Here is a 14717-nt window from a genome sequence, read left to right as displayed (position 1 = left end):
GGCTGAAACTCAAAATGGAAAAAGATGACAATGCAATTTGCTCCAAACGGTGTGTGCCAGATTTGCCTATTAAGTGCAGAAGTTGAAAAGGAAGCAAGAATGAGATAAGACTCAGAACAGTGAGGTAGTGAAGCAGAGAGAGCACCTCTGAGACCCGCCACACAAAGAAGGGTCTTAGCGCCTGAGCTAGCTCTTTATGTCTCTAAACATTAATTCCATGCTATTCTATGGCAGACATAGAAACAGGTTATTGAACTGACAGAGAAACCGCCGAGATTCTCCTCCTGGACCAGCGGAGTATCAGGAGCAGAGCTGGCCAGAAAACAGACAAGCACGGAGCCAGCCGAGCCCCTGCTGACAGAGGCCGAGGTTTCGTCCCTCCCTGAACTACAACAGACGGCTGCAGGCAAGCCAAGCACATCATCTCGACGGGAGACACTTGCTTGCATCACCTTCATCTATTTTTAGAACAACTGCATCCACCTTCTTTTTTTTTGTCATTTTACTCCCTCCTGCATTTCAAGTGTTACCTCAAGTGCAAACTGTTGCAGAAGGTGCAGGATTTTTCTTTACTGCCAGCGCTGTCGGCTTAATCGAGATACCTTTATCACAGAGCAGTCATGTTATGTGTGAGTTAAATAGATGGACAGCAGACATAAATTGGTGAATTACAGAGATAATGAATCAGGGTAGAGGTGAGAGTCTCCTGTGAGAGTTGAAAGCTGAGAGTGAAACAGGTTCATCCTCTGATCAATTTCTCCTCTCTGCCTCTCAGGCTGAAGTTGTTTGAATATAAGTGAAATCATCTGGTTTTTGTCTTTGACTGGAATAAAAATAGGCGTGTGGTCTATTCCTGCCGTATGTGAATTTATAATTAGAGATGCCAATAATGTGCACATTGTGTTTAAGAGAATAGAAGCAGGAAATGAGACTGTCAGTTTCAATGAAGCAGGCGTTTCCCAGTAGTTATTTTTTGGAGGAGATAATGAACGGTTCCAGGCTTGGCTCGACAGCACGTCAAGCAAGAAAGGCTGTGGAACGGCAATACAAGCAACAGCTTGGTAAAGACAGGCTCCGCCGACTGCCAGTGTTGGCCAGATGGAGGAAAGAAAAGGAGCAAGTAGTGATGTGGCAGAGGTGAGGAAGCAGTGTGAGACCAAGGAAATGAGATGAAAAGAGAAGGAATAGAAGGTGAGAATTAAAAGGAAAAGGTGGAAATGGTGCGACTGTTATGCACTGTTAGATTTAGTGAATTTAAAGGGCAAGCAGCTTGTCACGAAAAAACAAAAAAACTGTTAGATTTCACAGGCTTCTGAAATTCTGAATACCACAGAGTAATGAAAGACTAAAGCAAATAATACCATTTGAAGTGCTCGTACTGTTTTGCAAGAGCATGTGGGATCTGTTATACAAAGCAGGTGTTGTGTGAAAGTCATGGGGTAAAAATCATGCTGTTTCACCCTTTTTGTTTTAACAGGAACGTCACCCAGATCGAGTTTTAATTAGGAATAACATACATCCATGTCTGCAGCCATAAAGAAATACTTTGATGTCCAGCCTGGATAGTATTCCGGTTGGCCTAAAAAACACCAGGGGTTTAAAATCCTCAGTGTTAAATTAAGATGCTCATGGAGATGGTGTTGAGACGTTTTAGGCAGCTAACGGCAGCGGATGATAACTCCCTGTCTCAGATGGACATTTTTATCAAGATGTCATGCAGATTTCAAGCCATCCATCATTTTTATATAACCTTAGACTAAAGACAGAGCCACGGTGGCATCACCATGCCATCCAGTGGACGCACGGAGTAACTGTGCCGGCCGGAGGTGATAACTGGTTCTGTGAATCAGAAATTTTATGTGAGGTCAAGGTGAGTTTTACACCTTACAAAATCTAAAGGTTTACAATATATGACACTCTCTATTTATAAAACACATCTTTGGGTAAATAAATATTCTATAATGTTATTAACAGTACTGAGTTGGCGTGAGCAGTCGCCTGAATGTGCAACAGCTGGGTCAAAGGGTGGGTACACAGACAGACCGTGGAGTAATAATGTTGGAAAACAGAAATTATATATAATATGCACACGCACATTTGTGTTTAGGACTAAATTAAACACACTAATAGGATGAGAAATTAGTTTTGCCAGTCAGCTGTAACACCTGAACGCCGCCTGCTGCTGCCGAGAATGTGTGAAAACTGGTTAGTATGCAATCAGAGAAGTTTAAATATAAAGCAAATGGTGCTGATGAATGACTGAGACATCCAGACTCTGTCACACCAACGGGGCTGTCTGATGAATACAAAAGAAAGCCACAGGAGCCACTCTAGTATAACTATCTATTGTGCAGAACATATTACTGCAAAAAACATCATCTGTATGAGCACGAACGATTTCACCCTTAACATGTCTTAAAATGAGGTATATATATATATATACAAGCATTCTGTTCCATTTTTGCACTGATCATCACCTGCACACGTGTATATATTAATCTGCTTAATTTTATTTTTATTTAAGTGTTTTCTTACAATATGTTTTGCACTAAGTACCGCAGGAATTTCCTAATGTTGTAAACCTGCTCAACATTTGGCAATAAAACCCTTTCTGATTCTGATTCACACCGTGATAAATGTATCATGTGACTGTGATGGGGAACTTGGAGTTCAGCATTTTGTACTTGCATGAAGACTGAAGCAGCCAGGGATCACACCACCCCTAATGTACAGCGGCGTGTTTGGTGAAAGCCAAACACCTACCAAGTGTGAAGCACAGTGGTGTAGGGGTGATGATCCATTATGAACTCCCCTCACTACCAAAGTGTTCTAAAGTTAAGTCTTTCTGTCTAAAAGATAAAGCCCAAATGAGTAATACAGGACAATGAGCCCAAGCATTGCAGCACATCTACAACACAATGAATGAAAAAGAAACATGTTGCAATGGCCGTGCTATTAAATCATGGTGTGCATGTGATTTTTCTTATTACGTCTGTATTTTGGTGTGTGCGCGTGCTATGTGTCACGTGCTGTTCATCTGATTTGTGTATTAAAATAATTTTACAATCTGGTAAAGACTTTTTTAAAACTGTAGGTTGTGATACTTCAAACCTTAGACCTCAAAGAGGGAGTACTTTCTTTGACACATCTTAAAGGAAACAAAAAGGAGGACAACATTCCCAGCTGAAACATTAAAGGCATGAATTGGAGCAGACTGTTTCACTTTTCACCTGCAGTGCTCTGCCGTTATACTGCATCTCCTAGCAACAGAGACCTGTTTACCTACAAAACCTGCCGAAGACAGAGAGGTGAACAAACAGCCTGGAGTTGCAGGTACGTCCTGGGACTAAGTGGCAGATTTCAGTGCTTTTGTGTTTAGGTTTTTTTTTTGTTTTTTTTTTTCTGGGATCATTTATATTCAGGGTGAGTGAAAATGGCTGGGACTTTCCTGGAGGATCGCAGCTCTCTCTCCACTCATACAGCAGTAGACAAAGGCAGCACTTATTGCATTATTTCCTTCTGACTCTGTTCTCATTTATTCAGCAAGCTCCAAATTTAACTGGATGCTGCCGGAGCTAAAAACTTAGATGTAACACTTACTTTTATTTGTGGTTACAGCAGTGTCCGCAGGCCCACAGGATTGTTTTTTTTGCCATCCATCACTGTTGTCAGTGACTGTTTCCATTACAGCAGTCACAGATGGCTGAACAGGGGAGGATTGTCATACCGGCTACTGGAGCAATTGGCAGGAAGGGGCAACTGACCAACAACGCTGTCAAACTCCACAATACTACTTACACAGCATCTCATGGTGAAGATGATGAGTGAGACTCTCCAGAGTTTCAGCATAAATCGCACTGATTTGCATTCAAATTTGGGTTCTGACAGACAATTTTGCTATATCTGTCTCAGACTCAGACAGGATGGGATTCACTTCTTATCTCGGGCGTCCCAGTGAGACAGGCTTTACATCAAACCACAGACCAGCTATATATTACAGGCCTAGTTTGGACCACATTGACAACCCTCAGTTTGCGTAAGTGTCAGGACACTTTTCCCCCCGCCCTCTGCTCATCTTTTATAATGGCTATTTTGGTTCATCATTTTCTGATAATGTTATTAGCAAAACCTGTGCTTCTCCTTCAGTGATGAGCAAAGCTCTCTGGTGGCTGGGGGACTCTGTAGAGCTAATATTTGTCCAACTTTGGCATGTGCAGAAAAGCTAACAGAAGAATCTGAGAAATGTCAGTCAAGCTGCACATCTCTGTGAAATCTTGTCAGCCAGAATGATTACAGGCACATTGTGGATTTAGATGAATGCTTGCAGATATCTTTCTCCAAAGCCTCTGCTTCCACGCTTAAAGGAACTTTATTACTTTCAAAATGTGAAAGTAATAAAGATAATAATAATACATTTTATTTGAAAGTGCCTTTCAAAACACTCAAGGTCACTGTTGAGTAGGGACTTAGAGGGAGAAGGAAGAGATATTTCTTAAATCGGGAGGTAGGGAATTCCAGAGTCGTGGAGCAGAGCAGCTGAAAGCCCTGCTCCCCATGGTTGCAAGACGGGGGGAAGGGACGGAGAGTGAAAGGGAAGAAGAAGATCTGAGACAACGAGATGGGGCGGTGATCTTAACCAGATCAGAGAGATATGGAGGAGAGAGATGATGAATAGCCTTAAATGTGTACAAGAGTATTTTGAAATTGATGCGATATTTGACCGGGAGCCAATGAAGCTGCTGCAGGGCAGGAGTGATGTGGTGGACAGAAGGGGTCCTGGTGATGATACGGGCAGCAGAGTTCTGGACGCGTTGGAGCTTGTGGATGGATTTTTGAGTAAGACCAAAAAGAAGTGAATTACAATAATCAATCCGGGAAGTAACAAGGCTATGGACAAGAATGGCAGTGGCATGTGGGGTGAGAAAAGAACGGAGACGATTAATGTTGCGCAATTGAAAATATGCAGACCGAGTAACATTATTAATGCGTGAATTGAAAGATAAAGTACTGTCGAGGATGACACCCAAACTTTTCACAGAGGAAGAAATGAAGACCGGTGAGTTATTGATAGTAACAGAGAAACTGTTGGTTCTGGATAGTGTTGATTTAGCGCCTACCAAGAGGAGCTTGGACTTATTACTATTGAGTTTGAGAAAATTAGAAGAGAACCATGAATTTAGTTCAGCTAAACAGAGGGTAAGGGAGGATGGGGGAAGAGCAGAATCAGGTTTAGTGGACAGATAAAGCTGGGTGTCATCGGCATAACAGTGAAAATGGATATTGCATTTACGGAAAATATGTCCAAGCAGTAGAGGGTAGATAATGAAAAGAAGGGGCCCCATCAGACAGGTATGATTTAAACCAGGCTAGTGGAGTATGGGCGAGACCGATGGAGGCTAGCCTACTGAGAAGTACAAAGTGAGAAATAGTGTCGAAAGCAGCACTCAGATCGAGGAGAATAAGAATGGAAAGTAAACCGGAGTCAGCTGCCATAAGAAGATCCTTGGTTGTTTTTATAAGTGCTGTTTCAGTGCTATGGGAAGGGCGAAAACCAGACTGGAACTGTTCATACAGATTATTATTAGTTAAATGTGAGTGGAGTTGTGTGGCAACTATTTTCTCAGGAATTTTTGAAAGGAATGGTATATTGGAAATAGGCCGAAAATTCTCAAAATTATTGGGATCTAGACCAGTTTTTTTCAATATTGGGGTGATGATGGCAATTTTGAGGGAAGCAGGAACAGTTCCAGTGGTAAGTGAAGAACAGATGATAGCAGATATGAGGGGAAGCAAAGAAGGTAGACATGCCTTAACCAAAACTGTAGGAATGGGGTCTAGCTGACAAGTAGAAGGTTTTGACTTACAGATGAAATCTGAAATATCAGTAACTGAGGGGAGCTGGAAAGCAGAAAAACAGTGTGATGGGAGATGAATTACACAGGAAGAGCTAAATGGAACCTCGGAAACCAGTTCTTGATGTATGAAATTAGACCTATGCACTTGGGTTATACAGGCAAGTATGAAAGTGTGTGGAAATCTCTGACAGAGAGGTTCAAAGGATGTAAACAAAGGACTTTAAGTGAGTAGGTGCTTCACTGTAAATTAGATTCCCTGATGCGATAAAAGATTAAAAAGAAAAAGAAAAAAAAGCTAGACTGTCAAGAATGAAGCGTGTTTGTCTGAAGTGTTACCTCAGACTCGGCTCTGCCTTTGTTTTTCAGACTCTTGTTATCTGACAGCTTCGTCTCTCAAACTAAACGACACTACCAGCCTCCCATCCACTCTGGATGTTCTGGGTCTTCAACAAACATCGTTAACAAACCTGGAAACAGCGGCTTCCATCAGCTGAGGATTCAGCCAAAAACCGCATCAGTCGAGGAGAAGGTATGACAGCTCGGTTTGACAGCACTTAAACACACCTCTTCAAGATGATGGAAAGTGTAATATTATGTTATATACATAAACTTTCTGTTATTGCTTAAATGTTTCCTCAGACAGAATATCAAAGTTCATTTGTGCCTCATCGTCCTACGCCAGCAGGTAATTTAAAGGCTACAATGCAGAACTTTGTGAGCTTGAGCTGTTCATTTATAACTACAAATAATGGAAAACTTTAATAAAATGCCACAGTTTCATTTTGAAAAAGCTAACATTGTTGCTTCAGTTTCTCAGAACCATGTGACTGTAGGTCCTAAAGGAGGGAGTGGTTTCACTAAGGCAGCAGAGCTTCAGGTTAACACCAGCTTGATGGTGAGTGGTTTTTAAAGGTATTGGAAGCTATTCTTAGCTGAGATTTTTATATTCTTCCATTTTTTTAAACAACCTCCTATTAAGAAATCCAAGTGAAAATGCTGCCTGTGTATCCAAAACCTGGCTTTACATCATGGTTACAAAGGGATTATATTTGTTTTAAACTACATGCTATATCCAAAAGTTGGGATACTGTGCAAAATTTAACAAAAAACAGAATGCAAATCATAAAAAGATTGTATAGACTCACTGGCCACTTCATTAGTTGCATCTTACTAGTACAGGGATGGACCCCTTTAGGCCTCAGAGCGGCCTCAGGTCCTCATGACAAATAGACAATGTTGGAAACAGTCATCCGATTTTGGTCCATATTGTTGTGATAGTATCACACAGTTGCTGTAGATTTATTCACTGGACATCCCAAAGATGCCCTACTGGATTGATATCTAATGCCTGTGAAGGAGGCCATTTGAGAACAGAACAGTTGTAAGGAGTGGTTGTTTGAGTTACTGTTGCCCACCTTTCATCTTAGAGCAGTTTAGCCATTCTCACTGAATGTTTTCTTTTTTAGGCCATTCTCTATAAACTCCAGAGATGGTTGTGAGGTGGGTAAATCATGCAACATTCAAAGTCGCTTAAATAACCCCTTTCCCTCGTTCTGAAGCTTGGCTACATGTCTAATTACACTGAGCTTCTCCCACGTGATTGGTTGTTTGAGGTACTTGTGTTAATCATCAGTTGAACAGGTGTGTCCAAGGTGGCTGGTGACTGTGTAATCAAGTATATAGACAGCATGCCAAATGCTGAAACTGTGATATTTGAATCTTTTCAATTTTTTAGTACAGTTGAAGTCCTCTGGCAGCTACAGTATGTGTATCTGTGAGTTCTTATCTGTATATCTACTTGTAACTGCCAACTGTTGATATTCAGGGTGAACCTCATCAGACTCCCAGCTCAGTGATGAAAACAGACTTCATGCCACTGTCCCTGCTGCAGGTTGAGCCACACAAAAAGCTGAATTCATTCGGGGGGGGGGAGCGCAGGGGAATCTTTCATGTATAACTCTGAAGTTTGTTCTGTGTCTCAGGGTACTGAGGCGAAATCGGGCCTGTGCAGCCGTTCTTGCAGAGAAACGGGATTCACACGAGGTGACATCGCTCCCTTGGCCCACCCTGTTAGTGCTGACTTCTTCACAGTTTTTCTTTGATGTAAAAGCGCAACATTAATGCTTTTTGTTTTTATTTAATTACTTATTTCTGTCTCTAATCATCTAGGTCTCTCTTCTGTCATCGCCCCAGACTAAAACAGAGGCCCCGATGCCATCTATCATTGGACAAAAGGTTAAATATGTTCATGCAATAGTTTTTCACTCTATTTATCAGCACGTTATCTGGATTGTTCAACAACATTTTAATTTTTTAGAAACCCACAGGATATGTTCTGAACACTCATAAAAACCAAACTTTTCCTGATGCACCACTTGATCCTTCAGACTTCATCACACATTATAAAAGCAAGTAAGTGTAATTAAGTTAATTAATTAACTTAATAAATTGTCACTTTTCACCCTATAACTGTAAAGTGCGTTACACTATTTGGCTACCTGCTTATTTTCCAGGTTTTGTCATCGTGATGACAGAAACTGGAAAAGTCCAGAAAAGTTCAAATCAACGAACTCTTGTCCCAGGATTGTCAGCTCTAAAATGGAAAGTGGCTACAATCTTCGGGATACGGACAGGTATGTATGTTATGCTCAGGAAGTCGTATCATACAGATTTCCTTTGACTGACATGACCTAGTTTTATTCTACAGGTACATCCTCAGGGGCTAGACCTTCTCACACCTGTGATGATACCTGCATTGCTGCTTTGTCACAAATAAAAACTGAAGTTTTTTGTTTGTTTGCAGTCTGGCATGTTCTATTAATAAAATCGTTTAAATGCATACAACAAATATGAATTGCTTTTTTTTTTGAGTGGAAACTTCGCCAGCCAGATGTGTGAATGGTAGAAATCCAAAGAGGGAGTGAACGAGATGATGCATTGTCTTTGACCACCTTACTGTCACTGACCTACAGAGAATGAGAGGAGTGTAAACTAATGGGAAAAATAATTACAGCCAGGCTGAGTAAGGCACTGATTTCCAAGGATGTCTGTGGTGTGTCAAACTGTTCTGCCACCCACAGCAGAGTCTGGATGAGCAGCAGAGCCTAAACTGAGTAGGAGGCTGAGATTGCACTATTGTGCAGCTACATACTGTGCACCTACTCTGAGCCAACTCTCAGAAACGACATTACATTATCAGTGTAATCCATTCTGCATTATCAATATAATAACTCTTGTGTCAAAACAAGAGATTTTTAACTACGTTGGTTTTTTGGGGGTGTCACCATAGTATTTATGAAAGATATGTGACATTAACAGCCATAATATACACTTAATTGCATTCAGTGACGTGCACAGACATTTTGGGGGGCAAGTGCTCCAGGGGGAAAAAAGGGCACTTTTTGCATATGTGGAAAACCTTTTCTTTTTATAATAAAAAAATCGCACAGGTTAAATGCAATTTGACTTTTATTTCAAAACATTCTCTAAAAATCAAAAATCACACCACAAAAAGATAAAATCTGTATCCAACTCTAAACCATATACATACATATTCTCAAGTGTCCATTAAATGGAGTGTACTGCTCTAAAGAAGCATCCTTCTTGGTGCCATGTCTTTGTAGATGTTGATGACCTCGTTGTAATTGATCTCCACATCTTTCTCAATGGCCAACAAGAGGAGATCAGACAACCTTTCTTCTCCACACAAACTTCTTAGTTTATTTTTGATTATTTTTAGCTTTGAAAAGGATCTTTCAACTGTCGCAGTTGTCACTGGTAGTGTTGCGTAGATCTGAATCATTTTGACAAAGGCAGGAAAGATCAGCTGGCCATTATTTTCCCTCAGTATCAGAAATATTTCTCTGAGGTCTTTTGAACTAAAGCTGGAGTGGAAGACCTTTAATTCTGTTTTGAGCTGGTCCTCATCTTCTCCATAGAATTCACAGAGGATGTGGACAGCTTCAATGGCTTCTGGGTTTGGTGGGCCTACCCAGTTAGCATGCACAGTTAAGGGCTGGAAGGACTGAATGATTCTGGCCGTTGGGCTTCCAGTATTGTCCCCTTTGAACCTCCTGTTCAGTTCCCCAGTCATGATGTCCAGAAAGGTGAAATATACACCACTCCTGAAATATGCCTCCACTGACTCAAACTGAGCACCTACTTGAGACACTGTGGTGCTGTGTTGGAAACGCACTGGAACTTTCCGCTTTCTCTCCTGACCAGGCACCACGGTAGGTACTGGAATGTTGAAACTCTCTGCCTTCTCTGATGCACATCTAAATATCTCTCCAAATTTCTCCTCAGACCTCATGGTTTGCAATGTGTGAAGCACACCATCAATTACCTTGTAGGCAGTGGAATGGTCCAACCCTTCTTCCTGCAGAGAATCTGATGCCAAAGCAGTGACTTCGAATACTGGTGTGGTGATTTCCATGCAGAGAATGAACATAAAATTAATGGCATTTCTGTACATCTGAGCATCACCTTGGGCCAGGTTAGGTGGGTCACTGTCACTGATGTCATCAAGGAGCATCAAAATGGCTTTCAAATTTCTCTGAAGTGCCTTCAGTGCTTTTTCCCTGCAAGCCCATCGAGTATCTGACAGCTGCTGGAGCTCCATAACACGTTGTCCAGGAAAGAGAGACTCCTGAAATTTGACCAAGGCAGCATGACGCTTTGGGGAGCCTGAGCAAAAGGCATACAATTTCTCCACCAAGTTGAAAAATGTCACAAAATGCTTGCTGGACTTTGATGCCTCCACTAGTACCAAATTGAGGCAATGGGCTTTGAAGTGCACATAGAGGGCCTTCTCATTGTGTGCACGGATTCTAGCTTGGAGACCTTTATACATGCCACTCATGTTGGCTGCTCCATCATAGCCTTGACCATACATGTTCTTCATCTCTAGGCCATTCTTTTGCAGAAGCAAGAACACTGTATTCTCCAGCTCCTGGCCTGTAGTTGTATCAACATTGCACACTTCGATGAATCTCTCCTTTATTTGCATATGATGAAAATATCGCATAACAAATGACACTTGCTCTTTGTGTGAAACATCAGAGGTTTCATCAAGTAGAATGGAATACATTTCAGCCTCTTTTATTTCACGTTGTATCTCCTTCCTGATGTAAGTTCCTAGTGCTGCAATGATGTCATTTTGACTTCAGTTGGAAAGCAGTGACACCTGGGGCCTTGTCTTGGTGGCTTTAACTGTGGCAATTTTTTCCAAATGCATTTTCAGCACACTATCGTAGCGGGAAAATACATTGACTAATTCACGAAAATTGCCACGGTTATCACTGGACTCACTCTCATCATGACCTCGGAATGCTTGTCCCTGACGTGCAAGATACACTGTTAGGTCAATTAATCTTGTCAGGATTTCTTTGTTTGTCTGCCTCTCTCGCTCTCTAACTTCCACCCCTTTTACGTCTGAAACATCAAATGCAGACTGAAGGGCCTTTTTCTGGAAATTGATCCATCTAACCATGCTTGTCATGTGCATCTCTGCGCTGGAGTGTTGTTTGATTTTTTCAAGAGCAGTACTCCACTTTCTGATGCCATCAGTTGTCCAGGCTGTTCTGCTTTTATATTTTTCATCCGAGAGGAAAAGCCGACAACTAAAACAATGCATTGAATTAGCAGTGGGTGAGTATTCCAGCCACACATTAGCAGAAAACCACTGTTTCTGGAATGATCTCCCCTCAGTTTTTGGGTAAGGTATATCAGGCTGACATGGGCCCACATTGCAGCACATTGAAACGTATCTGTCATTGCGCTTTATTTTAAATGTATGGATGTGTGTTGGATCTGTTGGGTATTGTAAAGCTGCTAACTTTGACATTATGTGATCGATCTGTTCTTCCTCATTGTGGTCTTCAGAGAGCACTACATCAGTGTCTGTAGGCCTAACTGAACCTGTTGCTGCATTGGTCGCGGCTTCATCTGTTTCTATATCTCCCTCTTCTGCTATGCTGGTAGATGGCATAGAGCTGCTTCCCTGCTGTGACTGACTACAATGGAACAATAATAATAATAATAGTATTATTATTTATCATAATAATAAGCTTAAACAGATAGTTTTAATAATAACCCATACTGCAAGTCTTGTAACATAGAAATAACTTTCGTAGGTACAAAATAATAGTTAGCTCAATGCCTGCTGATTAAGTTCATTAAAAACTAAGTGTGAACAGCTTTTAAGATTTTTCAATAGAATTAACTGCAAGGAGCAGGTTACATTAAAACATTAAAATAGAACCTGACTCTGCCCTTGACTCTGACCTTTCATCTTCATTTTCCTTTGCTTTCATCCAGGAGAGCAGAGAACTGCTTCCCTGGGCTGCCTGTTGTAGATCCCTTTCTTTCTCCTTTCTCAGCCTCTCTTTCCTAGGCATTATGCTTGCTGAAATTAGTAAATAAATAGACCAAAATGTATGAGAACGAATAAGACTGACTGTGGTCATTACAAGAACAGGGCAGAATGGTCGTTTTCACAGGCAATTGGGAACTGCCTATTTTTCCTTTAGCAAATTAATGTGTTAATGTTGCCAATATGTTACACCAAAAAAAATTAACATGTCTAACCAGTGCTTCTCAAAACTTTTAACATGCACCACCCCCAACACCGTACCCTTCAAACTACCAATAACAACATCACTGTTCTGTCACAATCAGGTCGGAATTGATGGAGAGTGGGGGTTGCCTAAATGGTTTAGGTTACATTTTAAATGTGTCGTTTTTTTGTTTATCCATATGGATGGATGGAGGGGGCAAGCTGGCAAAGTTTGTCATGTGCAGTTTCTGACAGGCTACTTCACAACAAAACAATTGCAGGTTGGTCTTAGAGGGCAAACAGAATAATTTCACTCGATTCATGGGTTACCTGACTGGTTGGGAAGGGAAAGAGCTGCCGTGTTGTCCGCCGTGGCTCCCAGTCGCTATAGTTAGCCTACTATGCCTACTCCAAGTAGTCCTATGTCATGCCGCTGCTACACGCCTCACAACAAATGAACTGCAAGCGTGTTCACGTGACACGGTGACAGTGAAAAAGCGACAGGGTTCGGGTGTCTTTGAAGAAGGGGCACAAATCAAGCCATTATTTTCACACGCAGCTTTAAAAAAAAAAAATCACGTCTTTCAAAAGGGCACTTTTTTGGACTGAGGGCAAAAGGGCAAGTGCTTCAGCACCACCTCGTCTCTATCTGTGCACGCCAGTGATTGCATTATCAGTCAGTTGGAGAGATGTGCTTATCTAGTTAGTCAATCACATGCAGCTCGTCTGGGTAAAAACGCCTTGTTGATGCCAGAGATCAGAAGAATGGCTAGACTGCTTCAAGCTCTTATAAATGCAACACTAACTCAAATAACCACTCGTTACAACCAAGATATGCAAAAGAGAATCTTTGAATGTGTGGTGTGTCACATGGCAGCAAGAAGCTCTCTCACCAAAACTAGGCAATAGAAGATTAGAAACCTTTGCCTAGTTTGAGTTTAGATTCGACTGTTATGCTGGGATGGTAAAGCCGAAGCATGGAACCATCCTGCCTTGTATCAGTGGTTCAGGCTGGTGGTGTAATGGTGGGAAAGACATTTTCTTGGCTCATGTTAGGTCCCTAAGTATCAGTTGAGCATTCTTTAAACACCACCTCCCACGTGAGTATTGTTGCTGACCATGTCCATCCCTTTATGATCACAGTGTTCCCATCTTCTGATGATGCTTCCAGCAGGATATCATGTGCCATGTCACAAAGCTGACATTTCGAACTGGTTTGTTGAACGCGACAATGAATTCACTGTCTTCAAATAGTCTCCATAGTTGAAGATCTCAATCTAGTAGAGCACCTTTGGAATCTGTTAGAAGATTAGAAGATTTGTAAATTTGTAGCAAATGTGATCCTGTCATGTTAATATGGACCACAATCTGAAATGAATGTTTCCAGTACCTTGTTAAAACTATGCCACAAATAATTAAGGCAGATCTGAAGGCAAAAGTGAGATACTGGCAAACATTAGGATCCAGTGAGTGTGTATGTCAGCCACAGTGATGCAAGACAGGCAATGTCAGTCTGTTGGTTTCTCCAGTGATGTAGTCTGGACTGAATTAACTATTTGATTAACTGCCAGGAGGTTTTTATACATAAAATTTCCCCAGAGGATGACTTTGACTGATTTTGGAGACCCCTTAAGATTTTCATCAGATCAGTTTTGTTTTGTTCAAAATCTACATTTTGTTAGTTTTAGCTATAATTGGTTTAGAGAAAAGGAAATGTTAGCAATCCAAAAAGCTGGACTAAGACGAGTTAACGCTATAAACAATGCTACCTCTCAATATCAGCATGTTAGCAATGATGCTGTGAGTCAGCTGGCCTCATAGCATAGCTGCACACACAGCTTTGTTATTATTAGAAGTAAAGGAAGTGACCAAACAAGAGCTGAAACATCACTTACATGATGTAAATTAACACATGTAATAGTAATTCAAGTTCAAGTCAAGAAGTTGGAACCAAATGTGTGTTTTTGTTTGGTTATTTTTTAGTTTTGCTCAAAAGTGATGTCTTTGCACACACAATCCAGGCATTAAAACAAACATTTCCATGATTCAAACTATATTTCTCATTTAACATATTAATCAGGCTTTTTTTAATATATTAATTAAGAATAAAGATGATTTTTCTATTAACAAAAGGACATACTAAGCTCTGTTATAGCACTCTGTATCATTTTAAACATAAAACGCTAGATGTTAAAACCTTTTGCCCTCTCTCGGATGTAATGAGAGGAAAGCTTGGGGGACTCTACCTTTCTTGATAGCGACCAAAAAAAACTGTATAATATTTACCAAAACAGCTAAACAGTAGT

At 41.0% G+C, this 14717-nt stretch overlaps 1 protein-coding gene across 3 annotated transcripts; it reads left to right on the top strand.

Moving 5' to 3' along the window:
* Window positions 1-3297: 3297 nt before the first annotated feature.
* saxo4 (stabilizer of axonemal microtubules 4) lies at window positions 3298-8700 on the top strand. 3 transcript variants are annotated; one of them, XM_004553004.2, is made up of 12 exons: window positions 3298-3333; window positions 3619-3811; window positions 3913-4036; window positions 6222-6384; window positions 6495-6540; window positions 6665-6750; window positions 7681-7746; window positions 7838-7924; window positions 8025-8090; window positions 8173-8267; window positions 8369-8488; window positions 8563-8700. In XM_004553004.2, exons 2-12 carry the CDS (start codon window positions 3700-3702, stop codon window positions 8579-8581), a joined length of 984 nt encoding a protein of 327 aa, XP_004553061.1. In that variant the 5' UTR covers window positions 3298-3333; window positions 3619-3699; the 3' UTR covers window positions 8582-8700. The 3 variants fall into 3 exon arrangements, with proteins under 3 accessions (XP_004553061.1, XP_004553060.1, XP_076743157.1); XM_004553003.3 differs by lacking the exon at window positions 3298-3333 and adding an exon at window positions 3341-3423; XM_076887042.1 differs by lacking the exon at window positions 3298-3333 and adding an exon at window positions 3378-3423 and having other exon boundaries at window positions 3622-3811.
* Window positions 8701-14717: the final 6017 nt, after the last annotated feature.

Source organism: Maylandia zebra, linkage group LG7 (genome assembly GCF_041146795.1).
Source record: "Maylandia zebra isolate NMK-2024a linkage group LG7, Mzebra_GT3a, whole genome shotgun sequence".
Classification (NCBI taxonomy): domain Eukaryota; kingdom Metazoa; phylum Chordata; class Actinopteri; order Cichliformes; family Cichlidae; genus Maylandia; species Maylandia zebra.
Note: the sequence above shows the minus strand (reverse complement) of the source record. Positions and strands in the feature narration are given on the sequence as shown.

Bases quoted from the DNA above. Each gene is read 5' to 3' on its own strand.
- saxo4 (XM_004553004.2), top strand. From the start codon at position 3,700: ATGGCTGAACAGGGGAGGATTGTCATACCGGCTACTGGAGCAATTGGC. The intron at 6,385-6,494 runs GTATGACAGCTC...ATGTTTCCTCAG, and splicing joins CCGCATCAGTCGAGGAGAAG to ACAGAATATCAAAGTTCATT. The intron at 6,541-6,664 runs GTAATTTAAAGG...TTGTTGCTTCAG, and splicing joins TCATCGTCCTACGCCAGCAG to TTTCTCAGAACCATGTGACT.